The sequence below is a fragment of the Barbus barbus genome (genome assembly GCF_936440315.1).
Source record: "Barbus barbus genome assembly, chromosome: 20".
Lineage (NCBI taxonomy): Eukaryota > Metazoa > Chordata > Actinopteri > Cypriniformes > Cyprinidae > Barbus > Barbus barbus.
Window position 1 is genome coordinate 5228850 of NC_136748.1, and position 13096 is coordinate 5241945.

Here is a 13096-nt window from a genome sequence, read left to right on the forward strand (position 1 = left end):
TTTAAAAATGTAGTTTCTTCACAGGAACTGCAGAATGTAGAATCTTACTGTGAAGTGCTACCAAAAGATGAATATAGAATAGTTACTATCAAAGATTTTTACCTTACCATCTGTTTCATAATTATTCATGTTTAGATTTTGGCTTTCATATACAGAGATGTATGATTTGAAGAATAGAACTAAGTGATTTTTTTTTCTCTGTTCAAACATATTTAGAATTGTAAGAATCTACACCATCTGAATTACAAATACATTGAATTTGACAGGTCTGTTCCCTAGGCATTACAGGTTTTTGGCAGTTGGTGCTACCTCTAGGAACAGTTGCAGGAAGACTGTGAGTTTATTTAACAATCCTGGGAACAGTTTCAAATGAATGAAAGGGATATAAATCACAATGCCACTCAGCATGAAGAGGGTCACATAGAGGTACTCAATCTGAGGGTCATCAATGATGGGTGCCAGTACCAGGAACACTGCGGCCAGCAACACCAGGATGGGAATAATTATAGGTACCTTGGAAGGGTATATAGAAAGACAATGGTTGAATGTTAACTTGTTTCTCTGTCAAGGTACAGTATATACATGTTGTTTTTTTTTATGTTTGAACTGAAAGTTTGTTCATACTGTATATGTTTACATATGTAGCACCGTTGTCCTGTGAGGCATGAAATTTCATTCCTCTGTATGTCTCCACAAATAGCTAAATGACAATAAAGCTCACTTGAATGTGTGCACATTTTGTGCTAGCTAAGTCAAGTCACATTTATTTAAATAGTGTTTGATACAATAAATTCTGTTTCAAGGCAGCTTCACAGTAATACAAAGGAAAATAATGAAAATAATGTTTCAAAATTCAACAGTGTTAGTCAAATTGATAATACTAATAAATTCATAGGTTCACTCAATGCAGCATCAGTAGCTGATGCTATAGCAAAATGCCTTCCAGGTGTTATATTTGACTTAAGCCTGTATAAACCTCACAAACCTGCCTCAAAAAAATGTGCCCATGCCATCAATTCTCAGATTTCTTTTATTCAGGAAGCTTTTTTCCTAGGCAGTGCATTATTTTGTAAATTTCGGAATAAAACACTGTAGCGGTCAATAGCTCTGGTGTAATTTGAATTGGAGCGGGTGGTCTAACAATATCCCGTTCCTGACGTCCTTTCAGAAAATGATATCTGTGCTTTACTCGTTCTTATCAACCACCAATACAGCCTGCACTCAGGACTGTTATGCACACGCTGCACGCATGGACCACTGCTTTCTACGTCATGCATTTTATTTGCGGGGTCTGTACGCAGCATGTGCATAACAGTCCTCAGAGCCAGGGATGGATTATGACGCAGAGGTGCCCTGGGCACGTCCGTGATTATAGGCCCCCCTCAGTTGAAATTGCAGTCATTTTTCCTAAATTCAAATAGCAATGGATTTTATCTACACTAAGTTAAAATAGCAGTATTTTTAGCGATATGTTATTTACACTGTGCAAATAGCTATAGATTATATTTACACTATGTTAAAATAGCAGGATTTTCTGCTATTTGTACTACTTGTTGCAAAATAGTGGCAATTGCACTTCAGTACAATTACATTACATTATTATTACATTATAAAACAGTATGCAATAATAACATATTGAGTGTAAATTATAATTTTTAATTCAGATTATTAAATGGATGCCACCTTATTGATACAATAAAGCCCTCCCTACACCTACCCCTACCCTACCTGATACTTTATTTTAAACTTTTTGTTTTTATTAAAAATAAATGCCTTTATGATGTTATATGAGATTTGAAAAGGGAGAAATAAAGTTCGGCAAAAGGCGGGTTCGAACCCTAGTTGATCACATCAAAAATACAACAGTACGTGCTTTATCATCTGTGCCACTGAAACAGTTGATTTATAGCAGCATTGACTTAGCCAGAATTAAAGCACTCTCAAAAACTCCCATTAATCACTGAAGTTGCTTACATTGTGAAATTAATATCTTGCTTACATCATACGCACTTTATTGTTCCTGATGAGAGAAATCGGCAGAGAGCAGAATTAATTCAGGGAGCGCGCGCACTGAACAAAACAGCTTCAGTTTCAGCGATGACTCATCTGGATGCCTCTTATTGGCCATTGTACTCATAAACTCAACAGAATCATGTGTGATTGGTTATAATGCGCAGTGTGACTGGTTATAATGCGCAGTGCTGTAGAAACACACGGATGTCTCTGGCTCCGTGCCAGACAGCGAAGTTGAGCTAAGGCAGATTTTAATTTAGCAGCTGAGATGTGCCGCACTGAATGATCTAATCACACCAGTGTGATTGTTTATTAAATATAAAAAATATTCTTCGGCAATTTTTTTTTTCGTCCTTTGGAAGCTGCATTCAAAATCCACTTGCCTCAAAAATCTGAGGGGGCACGGTTGAGATCGCATTCTGGGAGTAGCGGTATTTCGGCTGGGCCCCCCTCTGGTCCAGTGCCCTGGGCACGTGCGTTAATCCGTCCATGCTCAGAGCAGGCTGTACCGGTGGTAAATATACGGTCCCCTGGCAGGTTGTCGATGAGTGACAGAGCAGAATAAAGTGTGGATGCGCTGTCCTTAAAGGACGTTCAACTTGGACTGAAAAATGGTCAATGAGTCTACTGCTCAGAAACCCAAGTCAGGTAAGTAAAAAGTGATTTAATTTCGCAATGGCTACAAGCCAATGGTTTTGTTCGTATTTTTCTTGTAATTTGGTAATTTTCTTGTAACAAACTGTGGCCCACGGTCGGAGACGACATCTTCCGGGATACCGAAGGTGCGGAAGAGATTATGGAAGAGGGCCTCTGCTGTTTCGAGGGCTGTGGGTAAACCCCGGAGGGGAATTAACTTGCAGGCTTTGTAGAATCTGTCAACTGCAACGAGTATGCATGTATAACCTTCTGACTTGGGGAGATCTGTGACGAAGTCGACTCCGTCGTGGGACCAGGGGCAATGTGGAATGGGTAATGGGACTAATTTTCCGGCGGGTAAGTGATGTGGAGTCTTGAAAATGGCGCAGACTGAGCATCCACGAACGTATTGGGAAACATCCCGGGCCATACTGGGCCACCAGTACCGAGCTTGGAGGAGCGAGAGAGTACGCTGGCTGCCTGGGTGTCCAGAGCCTGGGGAAGCATGCAGGGAGCCCAGAAGGGAAGTCCTCAGGAGGTGGGCACGTAGGTTTTGCCCTCTGGGCCTCCCAGAGGAGCAGGTTCGGTGATGGAGGCGATGCAGATCTGTTCATCCAGGGCCCACCGGATGGGGCTCACAAGGACGGCTGGAGGGAGTATGGGTTCAGGTGTGGAGGGTTCGTTGGGGCCATGGATACGTGAGAGGGAATCTGCCTTGACATTCTTATCTCTGGGTCGATACGTGATGGAAAACTGGAACCGGGTGAAGAAGAGGGCCCAGCGAGCCTGCCGGGGGCTTAACCTCTAAGCACTTCGGAGATAATCCAGTTTTTTTGTAGTCAGTGATGACCGTAAAGGGGTGTTGAGCTCCCTCCAGTCAGTGTCTCCATTCCTCCAGCACCAGTTTAATGGCGAGCAGCTCCCGATTTACGATATCGTAGTTCCGCTCCGCTGGGGAAAGCTTCCTGGAGAAGTAAGCGCAAGGGTGGAGTCAGGAAGGCTCTCTGTGGTATTGAGACAGCACTGCTCTCACACCGGTGGTGGAAACATCCACTTCCACTATGAATGAGAGTTGGGTTTCGGGAGGAATCGTTGCAGTTCCTTTACTGGCTGAGGCTGGGGCCAGTCCCGGATGGCTTGGACCTTCTCTTGGTCCATCTGGATCCCATCCGCACTGAAGATGTAGCTGAGGAACTGGACCGTGGGGCGGTGGAACTCACACTGTTCTCGAGCTTCAGTTAGAGGTGGTGTTTCCTGAGTTGGCGTAGGACCTGCGTAACGTGATGGCGATGTTCGGCCAGGTTTCGGGAGTAGATCAGGATATCGTCTATGTACACGATGACAAACCGGTGGAAGAACTCCCAGAACACCTCGCTCATAAACCCCTGGAAGACGGATGGAGAGGAGGTAATGAACGCCGTATTCCACTCGTAAATCAAGCTTTTTTAGGAGGGCTTGTGAGATGAAATTGCCTGAGGATCCCGAGTCCACGAGGAAATGAAATGACTTGGGGTGAGCAGTTGTACCGTTAGCAGTGGTAAGGTAGAGATAGCAGGCTCCAATTAGAGGGTACTCACGGCAGGGCGTGGGGGGAGAGATGGCCACACCCAAATGAAGTGCCCCGGAACAGTTCAGGCACGCACAGCCCCGTAGCGAGACGTCGAGCACGCTCAGTGCGTGAGAGGGGTTTTGTATCCATTTGCATAGGTTCTGGTACTGGAGGACAGGCAGCTTGTGAAGACAGAGAATGAGCGGTCATGTCCGGCTGACAAGCCATGAGACGTTGGGAGATCTGAACGGCCTTCTACATAAAGCTCTCCAGACCGTCAGTTTCATCATAGATCGCCATCTGGGCTCTGATCTGTGGATCCAAGCCCTGATGGTAAGCAGTGAGTAGCACTGCCTCGTTCCATCCACACGAGGCCGCCAGAGTCCGGAACTGAAGACTATAGTCACTGGCCGAAGAATCTCCCTGATGGAGGCGGATGAGTTGGTCGGCAATGGAGAGCGAGCCGGTGGATAGGCTGAAGACCTCCTTGAAGTGGGAAGAGAAAGCATCGAAAGAGTTAATTATAGTGGTCTGTGAGTTCCAGATGGCTCGCGCCCAGAGCAATGCCTGTACCAGGGAGATCAGGAAGGCAACTTTAGCCCGTTCACTGGAAAATGTATGGGATTGCATCTCTATGTAGAGTGAAACTTGGAGTAAAAAACCGCTGTATTCAACCGCCTCACCCGAATAGTTTGCAGGGATGGCCATGGGACTGGCAGAGGCAGACTGAGGGTGTGTGACCGGAGAGAGAACTGTTTGAAGAGCGCTGACCAGCTTTTCGAGGGGATCCGCAGCAGCGGGGTTCAGGAACTGGTCTTCTGTCAGCAGATAGACAAAGGACACAGAGGTAAGTGCAATATAATCAACAGGTTTATTGAGTAGTAGCAGAGGGGAATGAGATGAGCAGAATGTCCAGGTAAGCAGGCGGGGAATGGGAATGTCTCTAGGGGCTTATCTGAGTGTGAATGTCCTTTTTTCCTTTTCCAGGGGATCCAGAGGTAACAGTGGAGCGTGGAGACGGTGGAGAACAGGGATAGGAATACTGGAGCAACTGGTAAGTAGACAAAAGGTAAGTGGGTCAGGTTAGTCAACATGGAAAGTTTGAGACCAGACAGTGAGTGAACGGGAGGAGTGTAGGGCTATAGTGCTGCTGATTAGTGCTGACAGGTGGCGGTGATCAGAAATCAGGGGATTGGGATCTGGTGAGTGTCGTTAGTGGAGACTGTGGTGACTCTCTGACACTAAGATTCAAGGGTACGTAAACTTTTGAATGGGGTAATTTTTATAATTTCAGTTGATCAGTGGATCATCCTTCACCTGAAATGTTTGTCTTTTCATTCTGAAATGCGAGGCAAATGTTGGATCACAATAGGAACCACAGTTTCCACAAATCCTTTCACTCGATTGGGATGTTCTCTTTTATTCTGGATGGCAAGGGCAGTGACTGTAACATTGAGCATATTTTGTAGTGATGGCGCAGTGGATAAGACACATGCCTTTGGTGTGAGAGACCCGGGTTCGAATCCACTGTGAGACACCAATGTGTCCCTGAGCAAGACACTTAACCCCTAGTTGCTCCAGAGGCGTGCGACCTCTGACATATATAGCAATTGTAAGTCGCTTTGGATAAAAGCGTCAGCGAAATGAATAAATGTAAATGTAAATGTAGTATTAAACACGTATTTATACCGATTTCATCAGGCTCTGAAAATTCTTCAAAAAGAACACAAAGAATGGCCTTCTCAGCTGCCATAGTTGCAACACTTACATCATCAAAACAGGGTGTTTAATGCACCACCGTTTCCATTTAATAAACGTTTTGCACCGTTTTGTCGGATTGACGCGCCGCGCACAGCCTGGAGGAGACAGATCTTCGCAATGAAAGGGAAAATAAATAATTGATGTTTGAATAGTAGTGTTTTCTTTACTCAAACACTGTCTGTAAAGGCTAATGTTTTGTGTGCTTGAAGAGCGGAGAAGAAGTAGGTTATTTGCCGTCTAGCCAATATACTTTTGTACGTTTTAATTTGAGATTTTGACCAAGTGTATTAAACAACGAGAAAAACTAAGCACCCATAAAGCTACAATAAACGTTATATAACCTGTAAACGTTGATGAAAGTTGCTGCTGATTGGGCTGACTTTTTGACATACCCACCAAACAAGAGAAAACGTATCTCAAACCCGTTGCACACCGTTTCCAGGAAACATGTCGTTCAACCCGGAAACCGTAGCAAAACGTTGGGCACTGGTGTGAACCTGAACGTGCCCCAGGTTATGTTTTGGGTTAGAGATCTCAAACTGAAATTGGACCAATCAGATATACGAAACGTGACACATGTCTGACACACAAAAAAAGTAACTCCCCCAGTTTATCTTCCTACAAATTAAAGGTCACTATGAAAGTACCTTAAAAAAAATACAACAAAATTGTCTGGCTTTATATTATACAGTAATTACAATTTACATATGATTTATATAATTATAATATGATTTATATTATTATTACTCCATTACACACAAGCACTTTTAGTTTAACAATTATTATAAAGCATTTATTTTAAATGAATATTAATATATACAGATCATGTGTAATATAAATAAGGGGTAGAATCAATCGATAAGACTTTAAAAATGGCTACATGTGGCCTTACATGTTTGAGTCTCTATCAGTATATATTATCAACTATATAAACTAACTTCACAAGTTTCACTTGTGACTGCACTGATAGAGCAAAATAATTTCCTTTATTTGTCCTCCTTCATGGACAGGTACTTCAGTGGAAATGCGTTTAAATTCCTCATATTCTTTAATCCTTTAACAAAAGAGTTCTGAATCTCTCTGGCTCTCTCGCGGGAAGTGAATCACACTTGCTCTGTGTTGTGATTGGCTGTTCGCCGCTGATGTCACACATTCATGTGCACGCGCTCCATTAACTCAGGATCAATCCTGAATTGACAGAGAAAATTGATGATCAGCTTCATGGTACCAACAAAGCCAAATTGGAGTGGTTTGGTTTTGTTAACTCAAAACGTATCCTATAACTCTGAATTTGTTCATCTACCATCATGGTACAGGCCCCCGCTTAGAAATGTCACATCAAAATAAAATTTGAACTGGCCTGAAAATGTGATGACCGTGTCAGTTAGTGAGCATTCAGCTTGATGAAATGAAAGATGTATCTTCGTGTCTGTGACTCGAGTAAGTTGACTATTAAAAAGAATATCTGAACATCAGTTCACTATTAAAAAACGTCTATTACACTAAGTGCACATAGTTGGTAGAAGCTATTTACACTAACTCCGCCCATCAATGTAAGATTACTACAAAAGACACCAATTAATGAACAATTCCAGTGGCGTAGATAGTAAAGGGAGAGTCAAAGTCATTCTTGATGCGATCGACCCGGGCTCGATTCCACCCTTTACCGAACTTTTTTTTTTCTTCTCCATTTTCAAATCTCATATGAAATGGGGTAGGTGTAGGGAGGACTTATATTGCCCCAATAAGGTGGCATCCATTTACTAATTGGAATTAAAATGATTATTTACTCTCAATATGTCATTATTGCATTATATAATGTTCTACAATACTTATGTGCAGATAATTGCCACTATTTGAAATAAGTAGTATAAATAGCAGAAAATCCTGATATTTTAACATTGTGTAAATATAATCATACTCGGTTACTATCGTAACCTCGGTTCCCTGAGATACGGAACGAGTACTGCGTCTTGCTAAAGACGCTATGGGAAAAAGCCTTTTTTCTCCTTTACTGAAGCCTTATTCAATCACGCAGTGAAACTGCACGATCATTGGTTTGTGCAGTGTGATAAAACGAACCAATGTGTCGGCAGCGGAGCTGCACGAGCCTATGGCGACGGAGCCCGCCAGATCCCGCCAGAATGGGCGGGGTTATCTGGCTATATAATCAGCCGTCTCGCCATAGGATCCTCAGGTTTACTTCGACTGAAGCGACGACTGAGTCGTGCAGCTACCTGGCACGGCAAAGTACGCAGTACTCGTTCCGTATCTCAGGGAACCGAGGTTACGATAGTAACCGAGTATGTTCCCTATCGATACTCCACTCGTACTGCGTCTTGCTAAAGACGCTATGGGAACACAATTCAATCACGCCGTGCTATGGTAGAGGAACGACTGTGTAAAATATCTCCATAAGCATTACATGCTCAGAGGGAAGTATAATAGTATACTCGGGCTAAAGCGAGCTGAGCTCATAGAGGTCACGCTCGGCCCGGGTCATTCCATGTATTCCTCGCATACTCAGCACTTTCAGGGCTGAGATATGTAAGGAACCCATCAGAGAGCTTGAGTGCCCATGCAGTCAAGAGATCTCCGTTAGGGATGTTCCCACAACATAAGTCATACTCATCTAAGCAGATAGGACCTTGGCCTGTAAGGTCGGTACATCCAACTTATAAAACTTTGCAAATGTGGACGGCGAGGCCCAGCCGGCCGCCACACAAATGTCTGTAATGGACACACCGCTAGACCAGGCCCACGACGAGGCAATGCCTCTAGTCGAATGGGCTCGTACTCCAATGGGGCATTGAAGGCCCAAGGAAGAGTAAGCCAGCGTAACGGCATCCACTATCCACTTAGAGAGTCTCTGCTTCGTGACCGGAAGCCCCTTGGCGCGGTTACCGAAGCTAACAAAGAGCTGTTCCGTGCGCCTGAAGGAGGCGGAACGCTCAAAGTAGATCCGTAGGGCTCTAACAGGGCATAACAGAATGAACTCCCGGTCCTCCTCAGAGGGAGGAAGCGCGGAGAGTGTGATGACCTGAGCTCTGAACGGAGTGGAAAGTACCTTAGGTACGTATCCATGCCTTGGTTTTAGGACGACCTTGGAGTCGTTTGGCCCAAATTCCAGGCAGGCAGGGCTCACAGAGAGCGCCTGCAGGTCTCCTACTCGCTTGACTGACGCTAGTGCTAGTAGCAAAGCAGTCTTCAGCGACAGCTACCGAAGGTTCGTAGACTGGAGCGGCTCAAAAGGAGGGCCCCTCAGGGCCCTCAGCACAGTGGGTAAGTCCCACGTAGGGACAGTAAGGGGCCGAGGCGGATTCAGCCTCTTGGCACCCCTTAGAAAGCGGACGATAACATTGTCCCTGCCCACTGATTGGCCCGCGATAGGGGCGTGGAAGGCTGCTATAGCCGATACGAACACCCTGAGTGTGGAGGGAGAGCGTCCTTTATCCAGCAGTTCCTGCAGGAAGGACAGAATCACCGCCAACTCAGATGTAGGGGGGTCCTCACCGCGGTTTAGACACCATTCGGAGAAAACCGCCCATTTAAGGGCATAGAGGCGTCTCGTAGACGGGGCTCTAGCCTCAGAAATGGTATTTAGCACTCGCTCTGGGAGGCTGGTAGGCTCCCGTTGAGCGGCCAGAGGTGAAGCGCCCACAGTTCGGGACGAGGGTGCCACAATAAACCGTTCGCCTGAGAGAGGAGGTCTCGTCTCAGGGGCACGGGCCAGGGGGCTGCGGTTAGCAGCTGGGTCAGCTCTGACATCCAAGGCTGGTTCTCCCACAGGGGGGCCACCAACAAGACCTTGTGTCGTTGTTCCCTGATTCGCCTGATGACCTGAGGAATCAGAGCGATCGGAGGGAATGCATAGAGGAGGAGGTTGGGCCAGTCGTGGGCCAACGCGTCCTTGACCTTCGAATAATAGGCTGGGCAGTGAGAGTTGTCTTTGGAGGCGAAAAGGTCTACCTCGGCCTTGCCAAAGATTCTCCAGATCATTCGAACCGTCTGCGGGTGGAGCATCCACTCTTCTGAGGGGACGTTGCTCCGTGATAACATATCCGCTCCTTGGTTCAATCTGCCCGGCAAATGTGCTGCTCTCAGCGAGCGCAAGTTGAGCTGAGCCCACTCCAGAAGTCGCTCTACCATAAGGAAGAGGCGCTTCGAGGAGAGACCTCCCTGGTGATTTACGTAGGACACCACTGACATGTTGTCTGAGCGGATCAGCACATGTCGTCCCCTTAGCTCTGGCAGGAAAAACTGGCAGGCTCGACACACTGCTAGCATTTCTAAGCAGTTGATGTGGAGGTTCTGCTCCGCCTTCGACCAAAGGTCGGTTTGCCTTCGCACAGCGCCCCCAACCCATGTTGGAGGCGTCTGTTGTGACAACTTTCCTGCTGCAGACCATCCCTATGGCCACACCCTTTCTGAACCATCGTGGGTTCTTCCAGGGGACCAGGGCTGTTACACAGGCCTGGCTCACCCTGATATGTAGGCGATCATGTCGCCATGCGTGGGGTGGAACCCGTGGTTTCAACCAGCGCTGAAGGGGCCGCATGCGAAGCAGGCCCAACTGTAGCACCGGCGATGCTGTGGCCATGAGGCCCAGCATCCTCTGAAACGCTTTGACGGGGCGAGCGGTGCCGCTCTGGAAGGAGGCTGCGAGCTTTTAAATGGCCAGAGCGCGTTCCGGCGCTAGCACAGCTCTCATCTGAGCTGAGTCCAAAACTGTTCCCAGAAACGACACCCGTCGGCTGGGAAACAGCGCGCTCTTGGCAAAATTGACCCTGAGCCCCAGGCATTCTAGGTGGCTGAGGAGGAGGGCTCTGTGTGAGAGTAGTTGTACCTCTGACTGGGCCAGAATGAGCCAGTCGTCGAGGTAATTGAGAATGCGGATTCCCATCTGCCTGAGAGGGGAAAGAGCCGCGTCCATGCACTTCGTAAAAGTGCGTGGGGCCAGGGACAGTCCAAAGGAAAGGACCGTGTACTGATAAGCCACTCCCTCAAAGGCGAATCTCAAGAATCGTCTGTGATGGGGGGGCTATCTGGACGTGAAAGTATGCGTCTTTCAGGTCCAGGGAACAGAACCAGTCCTCTGAGCGAATTTGCGAGAGGATCTGCTTCAGTGTGATCATCCTGAACGACCTCCTCACGAGGGCGCGATTCAGGCGTCTGAGATCGAGGATGGGCCGGAGGCCGCCATCCTTCTTGGGAACGAGGAAGTAATGGCTGTAAAAGCCTGATTCGCTCTGAGCTGGAGGAACCATTTCTATGGCTCCTTTTTTCAACAGCATCATCCTTTCTGAACGTAGAACGTGAGCGTTCTAGCCGTCTACAGAAGAGGAGACCACGCCGCTGAAGCGCGGGGGTCTGCGAGCGAATTGGAGTGAGTAACCTCGTTCTATTATCCGTATAACCCATTCTGACACTCCGGGGATGGCCCTCCAGGCCTTGGCCCGCGTGGCAAGGGGCTGGATAAACTCGAGTGGCAGGCCGCCAAGCGGGGACCTGAAGCTCATGATAAGAGGGAGAGGAATGTGCTCCCTTTTGAAAATGTTTGTGTCTTATTTCCTTGCTATAACAGCGATCAGTTGTGTGGGCGCTTTTTGAAAGGGCCCAGTGTTCACAACAGTATTTACCACAAACTCATTGCCATCGGCACCCGGAGCTAAACGGGGTGTTTGGAGGCATGACAGAGGCCATTTGGGCCGTGGGCACAGCCCAGAAGCGTCAGGAGTCTGAAGCTGTCAGTTATAATCATAGTGACAACTTGCTTTCGATCTGCCTAAAAGGATCAACCACTCTTAGAAGAGGGGTATTAATTACCATTGTGTAAACACACCAGCAGATCAAAAGTGCCGCGCGCATCCTCTCAGATCCGCTCGTAGCGGACGAGGGGAGGGGCCATCTTCACTGAAGAAGGCGAGCCGAGATCAAAGAGTGAAACGCGGGGCTGCCCTGGCGTAAATTCACTCAAGCTTGATCGCGCGAACCCTGGAGCTTGCAGTTTCTTCCCCGAGATAACTGGGAGAGTAGAAACACTAGAGCAGGGGAGGCGTGGCCACCTTCATTGAAGAAAGGGACCGTGAGCGCGGCAGGGACAGACTGAAGCTTTCATAATGAAAGTAGCGCTGGCAGATCAAAGAGCTGCAAGAGGCGCTAATACTTAGTGTAAACACACTGGCAGATCAAAGACTGTATGCAGAGTGAAAAACGCGGGGCTATGCCGGCGCGAAAAATCACTCAAGCCTTTTTTTTTTTTTTTTTTTATCCGTCTCCTTCTCCGAGGTGACTGGGAGAAGAGAAACGCGTGAGTCGGGGCCGCCCAGTGCAGCATGTTACAATGTGCACAGAAGGATTGAGCCACTCAATGTAATGAGGCGCGCTAATCCACACGCGCTGGCAGATCAAAGCGCTGTATGCAGAGTGAAACACACGGGGCTATGCCGGCGCGAAAAATCACTCAAGCCTGAACGCCCAGCCATGCGATTTTACCGTCTTTTTCTCCGAGGTGACTGGGAGAAAATAAACGTGAGTGGGTGGCCGCCCAGCGCAGCATTTTACAATGCGCGCAGAAGGATTGAGCCACTCAATGTAATGAGGCGCGCTAATCCACACGCGCTGGCAGATCAAAGCGCTGTATGCAGAGTGAAACACACGGGGCTAAGCCGGCGCGAAAAATCACTCAACCTGATTGCTCAGCCTCACTCGCTGTTCCTGTCTCCGAGGTGACTGGGAGAAGAGAAGGGGGGAGGCGGGGCCTGCTACATAGAGGACCGCGAGCAAATCAGAGTAAAGCCCGGCTTTCGGTGAAAGCAGGCTGCCTGTGTGAGCGCAGTCTCAGTGACGCACACACATAACTTTCCACTCCGGTCCGCCAAAGAGAATAGAGCCGCCCAATGAAGGAGGAGCTCTGATTCTCACGTGTGAACACCGGCGGATCCGAGCGCTGCAGGAAGCTCCGTGGCTCTGATGTTTCATTCTCCGAGCTTTGCTGAGAGAGGGGAAACGGGAGAGCGGAGCTGCCTCCACAGAGACGGACAGCGAGCGGGAAGAGCGAGACTCATACTCGAACGAGCTGTCTCAGTAAGCGCGCAGTCAGTGCGTGGGCGAGACCCAGACAGGCGGCACGCGCTC

General features: G+C 47.6%; 1 protein-coding gene across 1 annotated transcript in view; it reads right to left on the reverse strand.

Moving 5' to 3' along the window:
* Window positions 1–282: 282 nt before the first annotated feature.
* The window catches only part of LOC306886609 (b(0,+)-type amino acid transporter 1), a gene marked incomplete at both ends in the record, with an annotated part of 38275 nt that continues 25461 nt past the window's right edge, over window positions 283–13096 (reverse strand). The window contains one exon of the mRNA XM_079443871.1: window positions 283–513. Within this exon, the coding sequence (XP_079299997.1) occupies window positions 283–513 (231 nt within the window). The remainder of the gene's footprint in view (window positions 514–13096) is intronic.